The sequence below is a fragment of the Bombina bombina genome, chromosome 2 (genome assembly GCF_027579735.1).
Source record: "Bombina bombina isolate aBomBom1 chromosome 2, aBomBom1.pri, whole genome shotgun sequence".
NCBI lineage: Eukaryota > Metazoa > Chordata > Amphibia > Anura > Bombinatoridae > Bombina > Bombina bombina.
The window spans coordinates 1,430,448,393-1,430,467,415 of NC_069500.1; the positions used below are offsets into that span (position 1 = coordinate 1,430,448,393).

A 19,023-nucleotide genomic window follows, 5' to 3' on the forward strand; every position below is an offset into this window, starting at 1 on the left:
GAGCTCCACCATCCTCATCACTTGGGAGAGCTCCACCATCTGCAGATGAAAATATAGCTGAAAGTACTCAAGCACCAGCAGATGCAGCTGAACCTGTCCCAACAGAACCAGCAGATGCAGCTGAACCTGTCCCACCAGAACCAGCAGATGCAGATGAACCTGCTCCTCAAGCAACTAGAAGCCCTGCTGCTCAAGAGCCTGTGGATGCATTGTATTCTCCACTGTGTGAGGAATACATTGCACTCCAGAGGAGGCTCATAACAAGCTCTGAGAGCAGACAAAGAGGCCAAGAGAGGTTCCACAGGAGCCAAGAGAGTTTCTTCAGGAGCCAAGAGAGGTTACACAAACGTAGCATAAAGCTGCAGAGGGACATGGCAGCATCATTAAGTGGAAGTGTTCAAAACCAGTCACAGATGATGCAAATTCTGTCTGATATGCAGATGCAAATGGACAATAGATGGCGAGAACAAAATCAACTCTTGGGTGTGTTGGTTGAGCACTTTACACACCAGCAGGACACTGCCTTCAGCCTATCATCTGTGGCCAGCACACCAGCAGAAACATCAGAATCTTCTCAAACCAGGAGAACAAGGCAAACCACTACAGTCACCTCAGCTCCCTCATCTAAGAAGTCAAAAAAATAAATAAATATTCTTATAGTTCACCATATATCTTGTTATCTGTTATTTACAATATAATTGTCATCCACATCCATGTGTTGTGTGTTGTAGTACACTAATATTGTTAAAACATATAATAAGACCTGTGTGGAAATGGCCGAAAAAAGGTAATATTATCATGTTTATGACATATTCATGTTCTATAAACCACATCACATAGTTGTGTATGAAGGGTACATATAGTAATATTCACTTCTAAGATGTAAATCAAGGTTTCTCACATCCAATAGAAATTGACACATGGGTATATATAAATAATAATGTATTTACAGAAGGGGTGACCATAAGGTATAAACATCCATTTTCAGTCTTATTAATGATAGTTAAGAAATCATAGTGACCTAAACATGAATTAAACAAATGAGACATTTTCAGTAATTAGGGTGGTTAAGGGAAGGGGGTGGGATGTAGTAGTTTCACTTACATGCAGTGGAAATCCGCAGTATGTAAAGATGGTGGTTAATGAGGGTTTGCATTGCCAGGTGTTTTAAGGCTGCAGGTGAGAGGTTGTGCTGTTTGTGATTGGTTTGACACACTTGCAGGGGCAGGAATAATAAATGCTTAGAAGAGGTTTAACTGTTTGATATTTGTGTATGTATGTGATTACGCATGCGTTTGTTAGGCCTTCAGGGAGTTACGTTGCTTTTCTAGTCAGTGCAAGGGTTGCTGCGCCTGCAATATGTGGTGAGATAAGAATGGAGTAGATTTTCAGAATTCAGCGCGCGTAAGTCCTTACGCTGTATATTGGATACCAAATTGCACGTCTGTTCTATGTTAGTCTATGGGTAAAAAAAATACGTCCGAAGGGTGAAATATACGCGAGTAACTTGTATGCTACGCCGTATATATGTAATACCAAAATTGCGTAAAATATGGCGGCGGAGGATTTTGCGGGCAATACTGCGTATGTAATGGAGGCCCTTATTGTAATAGAAGAGCAGCGTTAAAATAACTTACAGTACTCACTTGAATATATGCCACTTACTTCATGTCATGTGTGTTATAATTATAGAATATAACAACATGGACACTCATTTATTCTGCATCACAATGCACTTCATTCACAAATATACTCACATTTACATTTTTTTTTTTATTTTTTTTTAGAATCACCCACTAAAACAAGGGCACAGTTAACACAATCACAATCTAAATTTATACATAATCAACACTGATTCTGATTTATTTTTAAAGTTATGTAATTATTATTATATTTTTTAATTCATAGTTTCACATAAATGATGAAATACATTTTCTGATCACTACCCCATTCTTAATTCATGGTACATTAGGATGAAACAACTCGAATACAAATTAAAGGGACAGTCTACACCACAATTGTTATTGTTTAAAAAGATTGATAATCCCTTTATTTACTATTTCCCAGTTTTGTATAACCAACACAGTTATATTAATACACTTTTTATCTATGTGATTATCTTGTATCTAAGCCTCTACAAACTGCCCCCTTATTTCACTTCTTTTGACAGACATCCATTTTAGCCAATCGGTGCTGGCTCCTAAGTAACTCCACATGCGTGAGCATTGTGTTATCTATATGAGACACATGAACTAACACCCTCTAGTGGTGAAAAACTGTCAACATGCATTCAGATAAGAGGCCGTCTTCAAGGTCTAAGAAATTAGCATATGAACCTCCTAGATTTAACTTTTATCTAAGAATACCAAGAGAACAAAGCAAAATTGTTGATAACAATAAATTGTAAAGTTGTTTAAAATTAACTGCCCTATCTGAATTATGAAAGTTTATTTTGGACTAGACTGTCCCTTTAATACACATTGGTTAGAATTTGTATAATGTATAATTGTATATATTCTAAATAATAATATAACTTGAACATAAATTAATATAAATGGTTTAGAATTCATACAATGTATGTAAGGATACTCCTTATGTTCTCGAATCAGCTGTTATTTTAAACTGGTTCTTGATACTTTGTTTCACTTGATGTCAATTTTATTTCAAAAATTCTTTATCATAGCATCTGCAGATGTGAAAGATAAACATCATGTCTCAATATTATAGATACTTTTCCTTTACAAATTATATTCGGATTGCAAATACACTTTAAATCTGTATAAATCGTCAAAATCCGTCAATAATACTCAAGAGCGAATCCTCTCACAAGTTATATTCCAGACGTAACATTGCCTTGCCCTCTAATAAGAAGATGGCTCTGGTTGGCCTTGGATTAAGTTTGGAGGCGGGACATAGGTGATAAGCACCCATGGACGCGGGCGCACATCACCTTTCGAAAAAGCCGCACTTAGACGGCGAAACATGTCAGGGGAGGGTGTTGAACTCCTTTCAACCCTCATGTATTTTTAAAACTCGGCATTTGAATCTAGACCATTAACAGTTATTTAATGTAAACCGATCTCTTATTAATACAGACAAATCCAGGATATTATCTATGATTATAATCTTATGTAAAAACTTGTGTCGCTTTGAGCATTTGATTTAAATACACGTTAATTGGTCTACTTATAGTGTATACAAATAGCCGTGAACAGTGCAAGCTGTGAGAAGTTAAGAGAAGTTAGGTGTTTCAGTACGTTATATAAAACCCACATGTAAAAACCTTAAAATATATATATCATCAGTTAAGGGGATTATTATATAGTAAATAGTTGATTCCAATATAGATCAACGGACACAGATAATTAACCCCTTGACTAACAGCTGGTGAAACTCTGTTGTACACAGCTAATCTGATTAATTCGAAATCGATACAAAAAACAGTGTTAACTTCAGATACGATTTTTATAAGTCTTTTCATAACCTCAATGATTTTTAAATATAAAGAACTGTACTCAAGTTTAAAACAACTATTTGTTGATACAAAATAAAAAAGTTTTTTGCACAACTAGATAATGTGATTAACCCTCCAAGTCACAAGAAGGTATAAAATGTGAGCAAAAGAAGTAAAATGAGAGTATAAAATAAACTTTTTGCACAACTAGATAACGTGATTAAACCTTTAAATCACAAAAAGGTATATAATCTGAGCAAAAGAAGCTAAATTGGAGTACAAAAACAAACTTTTTGTACAACTAGATAACATGATTAACCCTTCAAGTCACAAGAAGGCACAAAAGTAAAAACTGAACTTTGTACTATTTCAGTATTATTACATACTATAGCAATGTTAACACATCTGGTATAACCACATAAATATTATACATGTAAATGTATACATGCATATACTCATTAATATGATAAACCTCGTGTAATTAACATCAATAGACATAAGGTTAATCTGAAGATATGATTAACCCTTTATTTGTCTAGCAGGCAAATCCATCTTATGGTTTATTTCCATCACTTATAGTAAGTTTGGATATATCAATACCTATACTAACTTAAGCCCAATACTAGGGCAATAAGATAATTCTGTCTTAATACAATCTATTGTCCTTTACAACAAACTCTAATCACTGACATTTATAGATATATGTATATGACATTATCTACACATATACCCCACTGTAACTCCACAATATTCTGTACTAATCAGAACAACTTTGTAAAACAATTTAATCCTGTTAGATAAACCACCTGTGCTTTATAAACTGGATACTCTGTATTTCAATGTATTTTTAAATTTTATGCTGTTTGTGTTCAGCGATTTTAATAAAGATAAATAAATGTTAAATTTTAAACATATCACCTTATCACATCTCTAGATAATGATGTTATACTGATTATGATACAAGAGGGAGGGTGAAGTGCTATTTAGATGCATCTTTTTGCCAAACCTACACTAGTCTGTCTATGCATCAGCACTCCAGCCCATTGAAGGTTAACACCTTTCAATAATATAGGCATCTCCAGTATAACAAGTGTAGTGCTGTTGCACCCTGCTTTTTGTTTAAAATGTAACTATTGCTTTGCGAGGCAGAAATGCGGCGGTTTAGGGGTTAATATATTTATTACAGTGGCGGCGATGTACGGTCGGCAGAATAGGGGTTAAAATCTTTATTTAAGTGTTTGCAATGTGGGGGGGGGGGCTCGGTTTAGGGGTTAATAGGTAGTTTATGGGTGTTAGTGTACTTTTTAGCACTTTAGTTAAGAGTTTTATGTTACTGACTTTTAAATGCGGTAGGAGTCTTGACAGGAGAGGGTCTACCGCTCACTTCTTCCAAGACTCGTAATACCGGTGTTAGGAAAATCCCATTAAAAAGATAGGATACGCAATTTACGTAAGGGGATTTGTGGTAAGCTCGAGTCGCGGAAGAAAAGTGAGCGGTACACCTGTACCTGCCTGACTCGTAATACCAGCGGGCGTTAAAAAGCAGCGTTGGGACCTCTCAACGCTGCTTTTTAAGGCTAATGCAAGACTCGTAATCTAGCAGTATATCTTTATATATATATATATATATATATATATATATATATATATATATATATATATATATATATACAGGGAGTGCAGAATTATTAGGCAAGTTGTATTTTTGAGGATTAATTTTATTATTGAACAACAACCATGTTCTCAATGAACCCAAAAAACTCATTAATATCAAAGCTGAATATTTTTGGAAGTTTTTAGTTTTTTTTTAGTTTTAGCTATTTTAGGGGGATATCTGTGTGTGCAGGTGACTATTACTGTGCATAATTATTAGGCAACTTAACAAAAAACAAATATATACCCATTTCAATTATTTATTTTTACCAGTGAAACCAATATAACATCTCAACATTCACAAATATACATTTCTGACATTCAAAAACAAAACAAAAACAAATCAGTGACCAATATAGCCACCTTTCTTTGCAAGGACACTCAAAAGCCTGCCATCCATGGATTCTGTCAGTGTTTTGATCTGTTCACCATCAACATTGCGTGCAGCAGTAACCACAGCCTCCCAGACACTGTTCAGAGAGGTGTACTGTTTTCCCTCCTTGTAAATCTCACATTTGATGATGGACCACAGGTTCTCAATGGGGTTCAGATCAGGTGAACAAGGAGGCCATGTCATTAGATTTTCTTCTTTTATACCCTTTCTTGCCAGCCACGCTGTGGAGTACTTGGACGCGTGTGATGGAGCATTGTCCTGCATGAAAATCATGTTTTTCTTGAAGGATGCAGACTTCTTCCTGTACCACTGCTTGAAGAAGGTGTCTTCCAGAAACTGGCAGTAGGACTGGGAGTTGAGCTTGACTCCATCCTCAACCCGAAAAGGCCCCACAAGCTCATCTTTGATTATACCAGCCCAAACCAGTACTCCACCTCCACCTTGCTGGCGTCTGAGTCGGACTGGAGCTCTCTGCCCTTTATCAATCCAGCCACGGGCCCATCCATCTGGCCCATCAAGACTCACTCTCATTTCATCAGTCCATAAAACCTTAGAAAAATCAGTCTTGAGATATTTCTTGGCCCAGTCTTGACGTTTCAGCTTGTGTGTCTTGTTCAGTGGTGGTCGCCTTTCAGCCTTTCTTACCTTGGCCATGTCTCTGAGTATTGCACACCTTGTGCTTTTGGGCACTCCAGTGATGTTGCAGCTCTGAAATATGGCCAAACTGGTGGCAAGTGGCATCTTAGCAGCTGCACGCTTGACTTTTCTCAGTTCATGGGCAGTTATTTTGCGCCTTGGTTTTTCCACACGCTTCTTGCGACCCTGTTGACTATTTTGAATGAAACGCTTGATTGTTCGATGATCACGCTTCAGAAGCTTTGCAATTTTAAGAGTGCTGCATCCCTCTGCAAGATATCTCACTATTTTTGACTTTTCTGAGCCTGTCAAGTCCTTCTTTTGACCCATTTTGCCAAAGGAAAGGAAGTTGCCTAATAATTATGCACACCTGATATAGGGTGTTGATGTCATTAAAACACACCCCTTCTCATTACAGAGATGCACATCACCTAATATGCTTAATTGGTAGTAGGCTTTCGAGCCTATACAGCTTTGAGTAAGACAACATGCATAAAGAGGATGATGTGGTCAAAATACTCATTTGCCTAATAATTCTGCACTCCCTGTATATATATATATATATATATATATATATATATATATATATATATATATATAAGTATAAGTATATATAAGTATATTATTTAGGTATACATATGTATGTATGTGTTTATATGTGTATGTATGTCTGTAAATACATATCTACCCACACATACATATATATACATCTTTAGACACCTATATGTATGTATCTATATGTTAAAGCCTTTTGTCTGACTTTTTTTCTAACACCTGAAATCTTATATCTTTGAGCCTTTATAACTTTTCTGTGCAATATTATTTTTAAATAATTTTTGAGTGTAAATCTACTTAGTAATGTATTTTTGATGTGTTTTGTCATTTTTATGTTAAAGGGACATAATACTCATATGCTAAATCACTTGAAACTGATGCAGTATAACTGTAAAAAACTGACAGGAAAATATCACCTGAGCATCTCTATGTAAAAAAAGAAAGATATTTTACCTCAAAATTTCCTCAGCTCAGCAGTGTAAGTTCTGTGTAAAAACTTATACTCAGCTGCTCCCAGCTGCAGGTAAAAATAAAAAAAAATGAAGAAATGAACAGCAGCCAATCAGCATCAGCAGTGCTGAGGTCATGAACTCTTACTGTGATCTCATAAGATTTGACTTAACTCTCATGAGATTTCATAGTAAGCTTCCTTTACCTGATTGGTGAAATAATATGAGCGTTCACGAGGCTCATCCTTTCAGCTGTCCCAGGACAGACACACTAAAATGCTGCTTAGAAATCCTTTACAATGGGAGGTGGCTACTGAGGAACTTTTGAGGTAAAATATCTTTATTTTTTACATAGAGATGTTCAGGAGATATTTTCTAGTCAGCTTTTTACAGCTATGCTGCATCACTTTCAAGTGTTTAAACATTTGGGTATTATGGCCCTTTAAGCAAAACAATTAACCAGGGCTATGAATCCGCGGTAATCATTCCAGCGTAAATTGTGATTGCGCTCACATGAGCGTATTTACTTTTAACTCACGAACACCCCAATGAGCTAAAAACCCCACGATAAAACCCCTTATCGCTCAGGTGCAAATGTTTGCGCTCTATTTGTAATGTAGCCCTCAATATTTAATAAATAGAAAGCAAAGATTTATGTAAATTTGTTATAAATTAAATCTTCAGTATCTTTACTTTACCTGCTTAACTATTCATAGGATCTCCAAAGTAGCACATTCTATTAATCTGAATCATGTTTAGCTGCTTATAAATATTATATCCTTGTTTTACCTGCTTAACTAATCATAGGATCTCCCAAGTAGCGCATTCTATTAATCTGAATCATGTTTAGCTGCTTATAAATATTATATCCTTGTTTTACCTGCTTAACTAATCATAGGATCTCCCAAGTAGCGCTTTCTATTAATCTGAATCATGTTTAGCTGCTTATAAATAATATATCCTTGTTTTACCTAATTAACTAATCATAGGATCTCCAAAGTAGCACATTATATTAATCTGAATCATGTTTAGCTGCTTATAAAAATTATATCCTTGTTTTACCTGCTTAACTATTCATAGGATCTCCCGAGTAGCTCATTCTAAAAATATGAATCATGTTTAGCTGTTTATAAATATTATATCCCTGCTTTACCTGCTTAACTATTCATAGGATCTCCCGAGTAGCACATTCTAAAAATCTGAATCATGTTTAGCTGCTTATAAATATTATATCTTTGTTTTACCTGCTTAACTATTCATAGGATTTCCTGAGTAGCTTGTTCTAATAATCTGAATCGTGTTTAGCTGCTTATAAATATTATATCCTTGCTTTACCTGTTTAACTAATCATAGGATCTCCAAAGTAACGCTTTCTAATCATCTGAATCATGTTTAGCTGCTTATAAAGATGATATTCTTGCTTTATCTGCTTAACTATTCATAGGATCTCCCAGGTAGCGCATTCTAATAATCCGAATCATGTTTAGCTGCTTATGAATATTATATCCTTGCTTTATCTTCTTAACTATTCATAGGATCTCCCAGGTTGTGCATTCTAATAATCTGAATCATGTTTAGCTGCTTATAAATATTATATCCTTGCTTTACTTGTTTAACTAATCATAGGATCTCCAAAGTAGCACATTCTAATCATCTGAATCATGTTTAGCTGCTTATAAAGATGATATCCTTGCTTTATCTGCTTAACTATTCATAGGATCTCCCAAGTAGCACATTCTAATAATCTGAATCATATTTAGCTACTTATAAATATTATATCCTTGTTTTACCTGCTTAACTATTCATAGGATCTCCCAAGTAGCACATTCTAATAAGCTGAATCATGTTTAGCTACTTATAAATATTATATCCTTGTTTTACCTACTTAACTATTCATAGGATCTCCCAAGTTGCGCATTCTAATAATCTGAATCATGTTTAGCTTCTTATAAATATTATATCCTTGTTTTACCTGCTTAACTATTCATAGGATCTCCCAGGTAGCGCATTCTAATAATCTGAATCATGTTTAGCTGCTTATAAATATTATATCCTTTCTTTACCTGCTTAACTATTCATAGGATGTCCCAAGTAGCTCATTCTAATAATCTGAATCATGTTTAGCTGCTTATAAATATTATATCCTTGTTTTACCTGCTTAACTATTCATAGGATCTCTGAGGTAGCACTGCACATTCTAATAATCTGAATCATGTTTAGCTGCTTATAAATATTATATCCTTGCTTTATCTGCTTAACTATTCATAGGATCTCTCATGTAGCACATTCTAATAACCTGAATCATGTTTAGCTGCTTATGAATATTATATCCTTGCTTTACTTGCTTAACTATTCATAGAATCTCCCAAGTAGCGCATTCTAATAATCTGAATCATGTTTAGCTGCTTATAAAGACGATATCCTTGCTTTACCTGCTTAACTATTCATAGGATCTCCCATGTAGCACATGCTAATAATCTGAATCATGTTTAGCTGCTTATAAATATTATATCCTTTTTTAACAAATCATAGGATCTCCCAAGTAGCACATTCTAATAATCTGAATCATGTTTAACTGCTTATGAATGTTATATCCTTGCTTTACTTGCTTAACTATTCATAGGATCTCCCAGGTAGCACATTCTAATAATCTGAATCATGTTTAGCTGCTTATTAATAATATATCCCTGCTTTACCTGCTTAACTATTCATAGGATCTCCCAAATAGTGCATTCTAATAATCTGAATCATGTTTAGCTGCTTATAAATATTATATCCTTGTTTTACCTGCTTAACTATTCATAGGATTTCCCAAGTAGCTCATTCTAATAATTTGAATCATGTTTAGCTGCTTATAAATATTATATCCTTGTTTAACTAATCATAGGATCTCCCATGTAGCACATTCTAATAATCTGAATCATGTTTAGCTGCTTATATATATTATATTCTTGCTTTACTTGCTTAACTATTCATAGGATCTCCCAGGTAGCGCATTCTAATAATCTGAATCATGTTTAGCTGCTTATGAATATTATATCCTTGCTTTACCTGCTTAACTATTCATAGGATCTCCCATGTAGCACATTCTAATAATCTGAATCATGTTTAGCTGCTTATAAATATTATATCCTTGTTTTACCTGCTTAACTATTCATAGGATTTCCCAAGTAGCTCATTCTAATAATCTGAATCATGTTTAGCTGCTTATAAATATTATATCCTTGTTTAACTAATCATAGGATCTCCCAGGTAGCGCATTCTAATAATCTGAATCATGTTTAGCTGCTTATAAATAGTATATCCTTGTTTTACCTTCTTAACTATTCATAGGTTCTCCCATGTAGCGCATTCTAATAATCTGAATCATTTTTAGCTGCTTATGAATATTTTATCCTTGCTTTACTTGCTTAACTTTTCAAAGGATCTCCCATGTAGCACATTCTAATAACCTGAATTATGTTTAGCTGCTTATAAATATTATATCCTTGTTTAACTAATCATAGGAACTCCCAAGTAGCGCATTCTAAAAATCTGAATCATGTTTAGCTGCATATAAATATTATATCCTTGTTTAACTAATCATAGGATCTCCCAGGTAGCGCATTCTAATAATCTGAATCATGTATAGCTGCTTATAAATATTATATCCTTGCTTTACTTGCTTAACTAATCATAGGATCTCCCAGTTTGCGCATTCTAATAATCTGAATCATGTATAGCTACTTATAAATATTATATCCTTGTTTAACTAATCATAGAATCTCCCAAGTAGCACATTCTAATAATCTGAATCATATTTAGCTGCCTATAAATATTATATCCTTGTTTAACTAATCATAGGATCTCCCAAGTAGCACATTCTAATCATCTGAATCATGTTTAGCTGCTTATAAATATTATATAATTCATTTCATAAACCTATTGTTCCAGCTACACAACTATCTGAAGAAAGTTCATTTCCAGAACTCGTTGAAGATGGATGTATTTGTTAATAATCGTGGGGAGATAAATCCAATGTACCACCTTTTTAACTGGGTGGCTTTAAATGAAATATCCTGGCATAATGAGATTGGCTTGTTTGATGCATTTGCTCCTGAAGATAAACAACTCAGAGTCACATCAAGTACAATTATGTGGAGGGAACACAATAAGGTAATTCTGTGCAATAAGGTCTTCTAATATCTCACTGCCCTGTGCAGCAGGTAACAATAATACATTCTCCTGACTGTCAGATGTGAAACCCTGTGTTTAAGGTGTATGTAACGTTTTTTGTTTGAGCACATTTCTTTGGAATTTTGTGGGCACACTCAGAATGAAGGATGCTGAAAATGTAAGTCAATTGATTATTTTTGGAGTTAATGGTTATTAAAGACACATCTCCGTAACTCTTATAGATAAAAGCTCCTTCTACAAGAACTGTTGGACAAATCTGTATTACATTTACCCTGCAGATGGATTTGATTACCTCTTGGGTGCAAAACATGAGTCCTAGTTGCTGATGTATATGTTTAATATATATGTCAGATATTGTTCTGTGGAGTGCTGGAGCCTGGAAAACATTATTGCCCAATGTCCTAAAGCTAATATTACAGCGCTACAAGGTCCATCACAGCTTTCTCTTAAAAACACATTTCACCGTGAGAGCTTTGTATCTAGCTAAGGGATATAACTTATTTTAGGTTACAGCTTGAGCACCTCAAGGAGGGGGATGTTCTCAAATTGCTTCCGATGTTAACCACTTGCCCTGGGCATGAAGAGGATAAGAGATGACTAAGATACTTTCCTAATATACCCCTTAGACTATTTACTAAACCATATCCCTGTTAAAATATTTTAAGGGACACTGAACCCCAACAAAATTATTTTTTGATTCAGATAGAGCAGCAACTTTCTTATTTACTCCTATTATCATTTTTTTAGTTCTCTTGCTGTCTTTCGGCCAGATTACAAGCTTTGCGTTATGTGCGGCTCGGTACTAACTTGCAAGTTATTTCCACTGCTCGCCTCTCTATAGCGCTGCTATTACAGTTTTTCATAAACCCGGTGTTAGCAGGCAATATTGCAGCGTTAAGCTCCAATGAGCTCCATACCACACTCAAATACCAGCTCTGCTTTGAGCTGGTTTTACGTGCTCGTGCACGATTTCCCCTTATACATCAGTGGTGAGAGCCGGCTAAAAAAAAAGCCTAACACCTGCAATAAAGGAGCATAAAACTCCGTAATGCAGCCCCATTGATTCCTAACAAAATTTATGTTTACACCTAAACCCTAACATAAACGCCTAGTCTAAACACCCCTTATCTGCCGCCCCTGACATCGCCGACACCTACCTACACTTATTAACCCCTAATCTGCCGCCCCTGACATCGCCGACACCTACATTACACTTATTAACCCCTAATCTGCCGCCCCTGACATCGCCGCCACCTACAGTACACTTATTAACCCCTAATCTGCCACCCCTAACATCACCGCCACCTACCTACATTTATTAACCCCTAATCTGCCGCCCCAATGTCATAGCTACCTACCTACACTTTTTAACCCCTAATCTTCCGCCCCCAACATTGGCGCCACTATACTAAAGTTATTAACCCCTAACCCTAAGTCTAACCCTAACACCCAATAACTTGAACATAATTAAAATAAATCTAAATAAAAATTACAATTAATAATACCTAACTAATTCCTATTTAAAACTAAATACTTACCTATAAAATAAACCCTAAGCTAGCTACAATATAACTAATAGTTACATTCTAGCTATCTTACGGCTAGATTTAGAGTTTGACGGTAGCCGTCAAAACCAGCGTTAGAGGCTCCTAACGCTGGTTTTGGGCTACCGCTGGTATTTAGAGTCAGTCAGGAAAGGGTCTAACGCTCACTTTGCAGCCGCAACTTTTCCATACCGCAGATCCCCCTACGCCATTTGCGTATCCTATTTTTTCAATGGGATCTTTCTAACGCCGGTATTTAGAGTCGTGGCTGAAGTGAGCGTTAGAAATCTAACAACAAAACTCCAGCCGCAGAAAAAAATCAGTAGTTAAGAGCTTTCTGGGCTAACGCCGGTTTATAAAGCTCTTAACTACTGTGCTCTAAAGTACACTAACACCCATAAACTACCTATATACCCCTAAACCGAGCCCCCCCCACACCGCCGCCACTCTATTAAAATTTTTTAACCCCTAATCTGGCGCTCCGTACACCGCCGCAACCTACGTTATCCCTATCTACCCCTAATCTGCTGCCCCTAATACCGCCAACCCCTATATTATATTTATTAACCCCTATTCTGCCGCCCCCGCTATCGCTGACACCTGCATATTTTTTTTAACCCCTAATCTGCCGCTCCGTACACCGCCGCAACCTACATTATACCTATGTACCCCTAATCTGCTGCCCCTAACACAGCCGACCCCTATATTATATTTATTAACCCCTATTCTGCCGCCCCCGCTATCGCTGACACCTGCATATTTTTTTTAACCCCTAATCTGCCGCTCCGTACACCGCCGCAACCTACATTATACCTATGTACCCCTAATCTGCTGCCCCTAACACAGCTGACCCCTATATTATATTTATTAACCCCTAATCTGCTGCCCCCAACGTCGCCTCCACCTACCTACAATTATTAACCCCTAATCTGCCGACCGGACCACACCGCTACTATAATAAATGTATTAACCCCTAAAGCTAAGTCTAACCCTAACCCTAACACCCCCCTAACTTAAATATAATTTAAATCTAACAAAATAAATTAACTCTTATTAAATAAATTATTCCTATTTAAAGCTAAATACTTACCTGTAAAATAAACCCTAATATAGCTACAATATAAATTATAATTATATTGTAGCTATTTTAGGATTAATATTTATTTTACAGGCAACTTTGTATTTATTTTAACCAGGTACAATAGCTATTAAATAGTTATTTACTATTTAATAGCTACCTAGTTAAAATAATTACAAAATTACCTGTAAAATAAATCCTAACCTTAGTTACAATTAAACCTAAGTTAAATAATTACAAAATTACCTGTAAAATAAATCCTAACCTAAGTTACAATTAAATCCAAGATGACGTCCCTCGAATTCCGATTGGCTGATAGGATTCTATCAGCCAATCGGAATTAAGGTAGGAAAATTCTGATTGGCTGATGGAATCAGCCAATCAGATTCAAGTTCAATCCAATTGGCTGATCCAATCAGCCAATCAGATTGAGCTTGCATTCTATTGGCTGTTCCGATCAGCCAATAGAATGCAAGCTCAATCTGATTGGCTGATCCAATCAGCCAATCGGATTGAACTTGAATCTGATTGGCTGATTCCATCAGCCAATCAGAATTTTCCTACCTTAATTCCGATTGGCTGATAGAATCCTATCAGCCAATCGGAATTCGAGGGACACCATCTTGGATGACGTCCCTTAAAGGAACCTTCATTCTTCAGTTGGACGTCGAACGAAGAGGATGGATCCACGCTGGAGGTCTTCAAGATCAGCCGCTCGTCATCCGATGGAACAACATAGAAGATGCGGCTTGGATGAAGATGTTTGCCGGTCCGGATGTCCTCTTCTGCCTGGATAGGATGAAGATTTCTTCCCAAAGATGGACTTCTTCATTTGCCGCTTGGATCCAGACTTTAGCCGGAGGATGGACGTCACTCTTCAGCCCCCGCTTGGGCTTGGATGAAGATTTCGGAGGCTCTTCTGGACAGATCGGGACCCGGTGTGGTGAAGACAAGGTAGGGAGATATTCAGGGGCTTAGTGTTAGGTTTATTTAAGGGGGGTTTGGGTTAGATTAGGGGTATGTGGGTGGTGGGTTGTAATGTTGGGGGGGTATTGTATGTTTTTTTTTACAGGCAAAAGAGCTGAATTCTTTGGGGCATGCCCCGCAAAGGGCCCTTTTCAGGGCTGGTAAGGTAAAAGAGCTTTTCTATTTTAATTTTAGAATAGGGTAGGGCATTTTTTTATTTTGGGGGTCTTTGTTATTTTATTAGGGGGCTTAGAGTAGGTGTAATTAGTTTAAAATTGTTGTAATATTTTTCTAATGTTTGTAAATATTTTTAATTTTTTGTAACTTAGTTCTTTTTTATTTTTTGTACTTTAGTTAGTTTATTTCATTGTATTTATTTGTAGGTATTGTATTTAATTAATTTATTGATAGTGTAGTGTTAGGTTTAATTGTATGTAATTGTAGGTATTTTATTTAATTTATTTATTGATAGTGTAGTGTTAGGTTTAATTGTAGATAATTGTAGGTATTTTATTTAATTAATTTATTGATAGTGTAGTGTTAGGTTTAATTGTAACTTAGGTTAGGATTTATTTTACAGGTAATTTTGTAATTATTTTAACTAGGTAACTATTAAATAGTTATTAACTATTTAATAGCTATTGTACCTGGTTAAAATAATTACAAAGTTGCCTGTAAAATAAATATTAATCCTAAAATAGCTACAATATAATTATAATTTATATTGTAGCTATATTAGGATTTATTTTACAGGTAAGTATTTAGCTTTAAATAGGAATAATTTATTTAATAATAGTTAATTTATTTTGTTAGATTTAAATTATATTTAAGTTAGGGGGGTGTTAGGGTTAGGGTTAGACTTAGCTTTAGGGGTTAATACATTTATTATAGTAGCAGTGTGGTCCGGTCGGCAGATTAGGGGTTAATAATTGTAGGTAGGTGGAGGCAACGTTGGGGGCGGCAGATTAGGGGTTAATAAATATAATAATTGGGGTCAGCGGTGTTAGGGGCAGCAGATTAGGGGTTCATAGGGATAACATAGGTTGTGGCGGTGTACGGAGCGGCAGATTAGGGGTTAATAATAATATGCAGGGGTCAGCAATAGCGGGAGCAGCAGATTAGGGGTTAATAAGTGTAAGGTTAAGGGTGTTTAGACTCGGGGTTCATGTTAGGGTGTTAGGTGCAGACTTAGGAAGTGTTTCCCCATAGGAAACAATGGGGCTGCGTTAGGAGCTGAACGCTGCTTTTTTGCAGGTGTTAGGTTTTTTTTCAGCTCAAACTGTCCCATTGTTTCATTTGGGGGAATCGTGCACGAGCACGTTTTTGAAGCTGGCCGCGTCCGTAAGCACCGCTGGTATCGAAAGTTGCAGTGGCGTTAAATTATGCTCTACGCTCCCTTTTTGGAGCCTAACGCAGCCCTTGTGTGAACTCTAAATACCAGCGGTATTTACAAGAGGCGGGGAAAAAAAAGCATGCGTAGCTAACGCACCCCTTTGGCCGCATCATCTAAATCTAGCCGCTAGGTTTTATTTTTATTTCACAGGTAAGTTTGAATTTATTGTAACTAGGTAGATTAGTTAGTAAACAGTTAATAACTATTTACTAACTACCTAGTTAAAATAAATACAATAATTTACACTAACACCTAAATTTACACTACAATTAAATAAGTTAGAGCAAGGATAGGAACATAGAGAGATGTCTGTGTGTATCAGTTATATATAGATTCAAAATAGAAAGTAGACCCCTGTGTCAGGGTACTCACATTTCTTAAGAGCACTCAGACAGTGCTATTGGGCGCAGGCTGGGTATTTATACAGCAACCCAGCTTACTGTTCTGCCAAATACAGACACTCAGGAATGCAGAGGCCCAGGATACCAGGAGCCCAGGAAACACAGGAACAAACAATTGCTGAGTTTTCAACAGCTTGATACTTCCAATGGAAGCGATTGGTATAAAGCAGTGGAGGTTCCAGGTTAAAACGTTCATCAACCAATTTATTAAAAAATCAATATAAAAATATATTAAGAACAGAAACCAAATAGGCAGGGTATAGTGACAGACCCCCTAGTAAAAGGCTACGCATTTCTCATCGCTTCAAATGCTCTTTCATCAGGCATACAAAGGAAGCTATAGTTAGCCTATAAATACACATGCTATACCAATCAGAGAGAGCACCTGGGCACCTCCCTCACAGAGGAGTGGTCCCAGCAAATTAACCCTTTGTTTGGAGCACATATTTTCACCCATAGTAATAAATTAAATCCTTCTGCTGTATGCACACAGGGCAAAATCATACATGATGTATAGAGTATTATCTTAAATACCCATTATATTAAAATTTTATTAAAAATCATAATGTGATTATAAGCTAAATTATATTATAGTAGAAAAGATATATGTCAGTATGTGTCACTGTTAAAAAGGAAAAGATTTTGGGACCAATAAATCACCTAGGATAATACATATATACATATGGTGTTCAGATAGGTTTTAATGGTTGTCTCTCTAATTATATATATATCCCAAACAAAAAGCAAATGTCAAATGTGCGATACATGTTTCCATACCTTGAACAGAGTGCTTTTTTAACATGGATGTGTGAGTCTTCTTAACGATTAAGATTCATATGTGCAGTGTCTTGTTTGTGAATCAATATGCTGATAGCGTGTTTACATCCGTTATCATAGTTAAGAGGGGGGCGTGACTGAAGTGGAGTTGTATGACAACGTAAAGATGAGTCACAAATTACGTCACTGTATGTTGTGCTGATTGGATGTGCTGACTGATTGATGGGTAAGTGAGTTAACATTCCCTGATCGTGTTTATATACAAAAATGTGTAATGTGTGATATTAAAGGAAAAGTGTTGATGAATGATCCTCAATATAATGTGCACTACAGTGGAGTGTAAGATGATATTCAATGGGCTAACTAGTGTATATGGATAGAGTATAAATTGATACACTAGCTCTATGATACCAAGCTGTTGTAAATACAAGTGACAGGTGGAATATAATATTCAATGGGCTAACTAGTATATATACATATAGCATGTAAAAATATAATATAAAACCACTATAATGCCAACCCATGATAAGAGCTGTCATAAATGAAAATTGGAGGGAGAATAAAGAAATAAAAATACAAATGTTGGGGTTCTATAGGTACCCATATGTACCAATCTTATAAATAAATGTGTGCCTATATATAAATAAATAACCAATGTTTATCTATAGGGTATCATATATACACACAGATCCATAGCCCTATGAAAGAAACATAACCATCAATTAGAGTCAAAAGTCCCTTTTACCTAATGTGATAGGGAAATATAATGTGTGTAGATACTATGATAAAAGCTTAAACAGCATACTATAAAATCATATATAAAAATATACACTAAGGAGATATATCTGTGTTATCAATAGAGATCATTATAAGAACAAATATATGATGATTATGAACATGGATAAATCCAAACACACCTACACCATCTGAATGTCACCCAATCAGAAATATAGACATAAGAAATGCATTAAAAAAGTGCATTCAGGGGCGGAGTCTGGCCACGCAGGGAGATGGCCGCACACTGAGAGGGCTCCAATACCCCATGTTGGCAATAATAGCTTAAACCCAGCATTATCCCTTCCATTCCACACCCAAAGCAGGGGACATAGCAAGAAGAGCATTGGACTCAATACCCGACTGCCAAATTGACTTGGGACGGTGTCTCCTACACTAAAAAAGATCAATCAAGTCACCTAAGACAGGAAGGCTGTACAACACTGCACATAAACCAGGAGAGAAGCATAAATCAAAAAGGCTGTCAAGAATCATTGCCGACTCGTCTCAGTGTCCCCTCGGACTCCCGACTGGTAAGATTAGAGAGGCTGCATATAAAGGACAGGGGTCTGAGTGCGGAGGAGGCCTAGCTGGAAAGAGACCACACACTGTGTGAACGTCACGCTATTACCCAGGACCAGCACATCTTCATACCCGGTCCCCAGAGAGGGGTAAGTAGGTAGAATACACTGCCGATTACTGGTAGAGCCCTCTTTTCCTTGTTGTCAGCCGGGATTCAACCTTATAGATCCTGTGAGAGAAGCTGAGACAGG

The 19,023-nt window shown here is 36.2% G+C and overlaps 1 protein-coding gene across 1 annotated transcript in view; it reads left to right on the forward strand.

Moving 5' to 3' along the window:
- LOC128647602 (vomeronasal type-2 receptor 26-like) overlaps positions 1 to 19,023 on the forward strand; it is a 264,129-nt gene that overhangs the window by 184,592 nt on the left and 60,514 nt on the right. Inside the window, exon 5 of the mRNA XM_053700358.1 lies at positions 11,075 to 11,296. Within this exon, the coding sequence (XP_053556333.1) occupies positions 11,075 to 11,296 (222 nt within the window). The remainder of the gene's footprint in view (positions 1 to 11,074; positions 11,297 to 19,023) is intronic.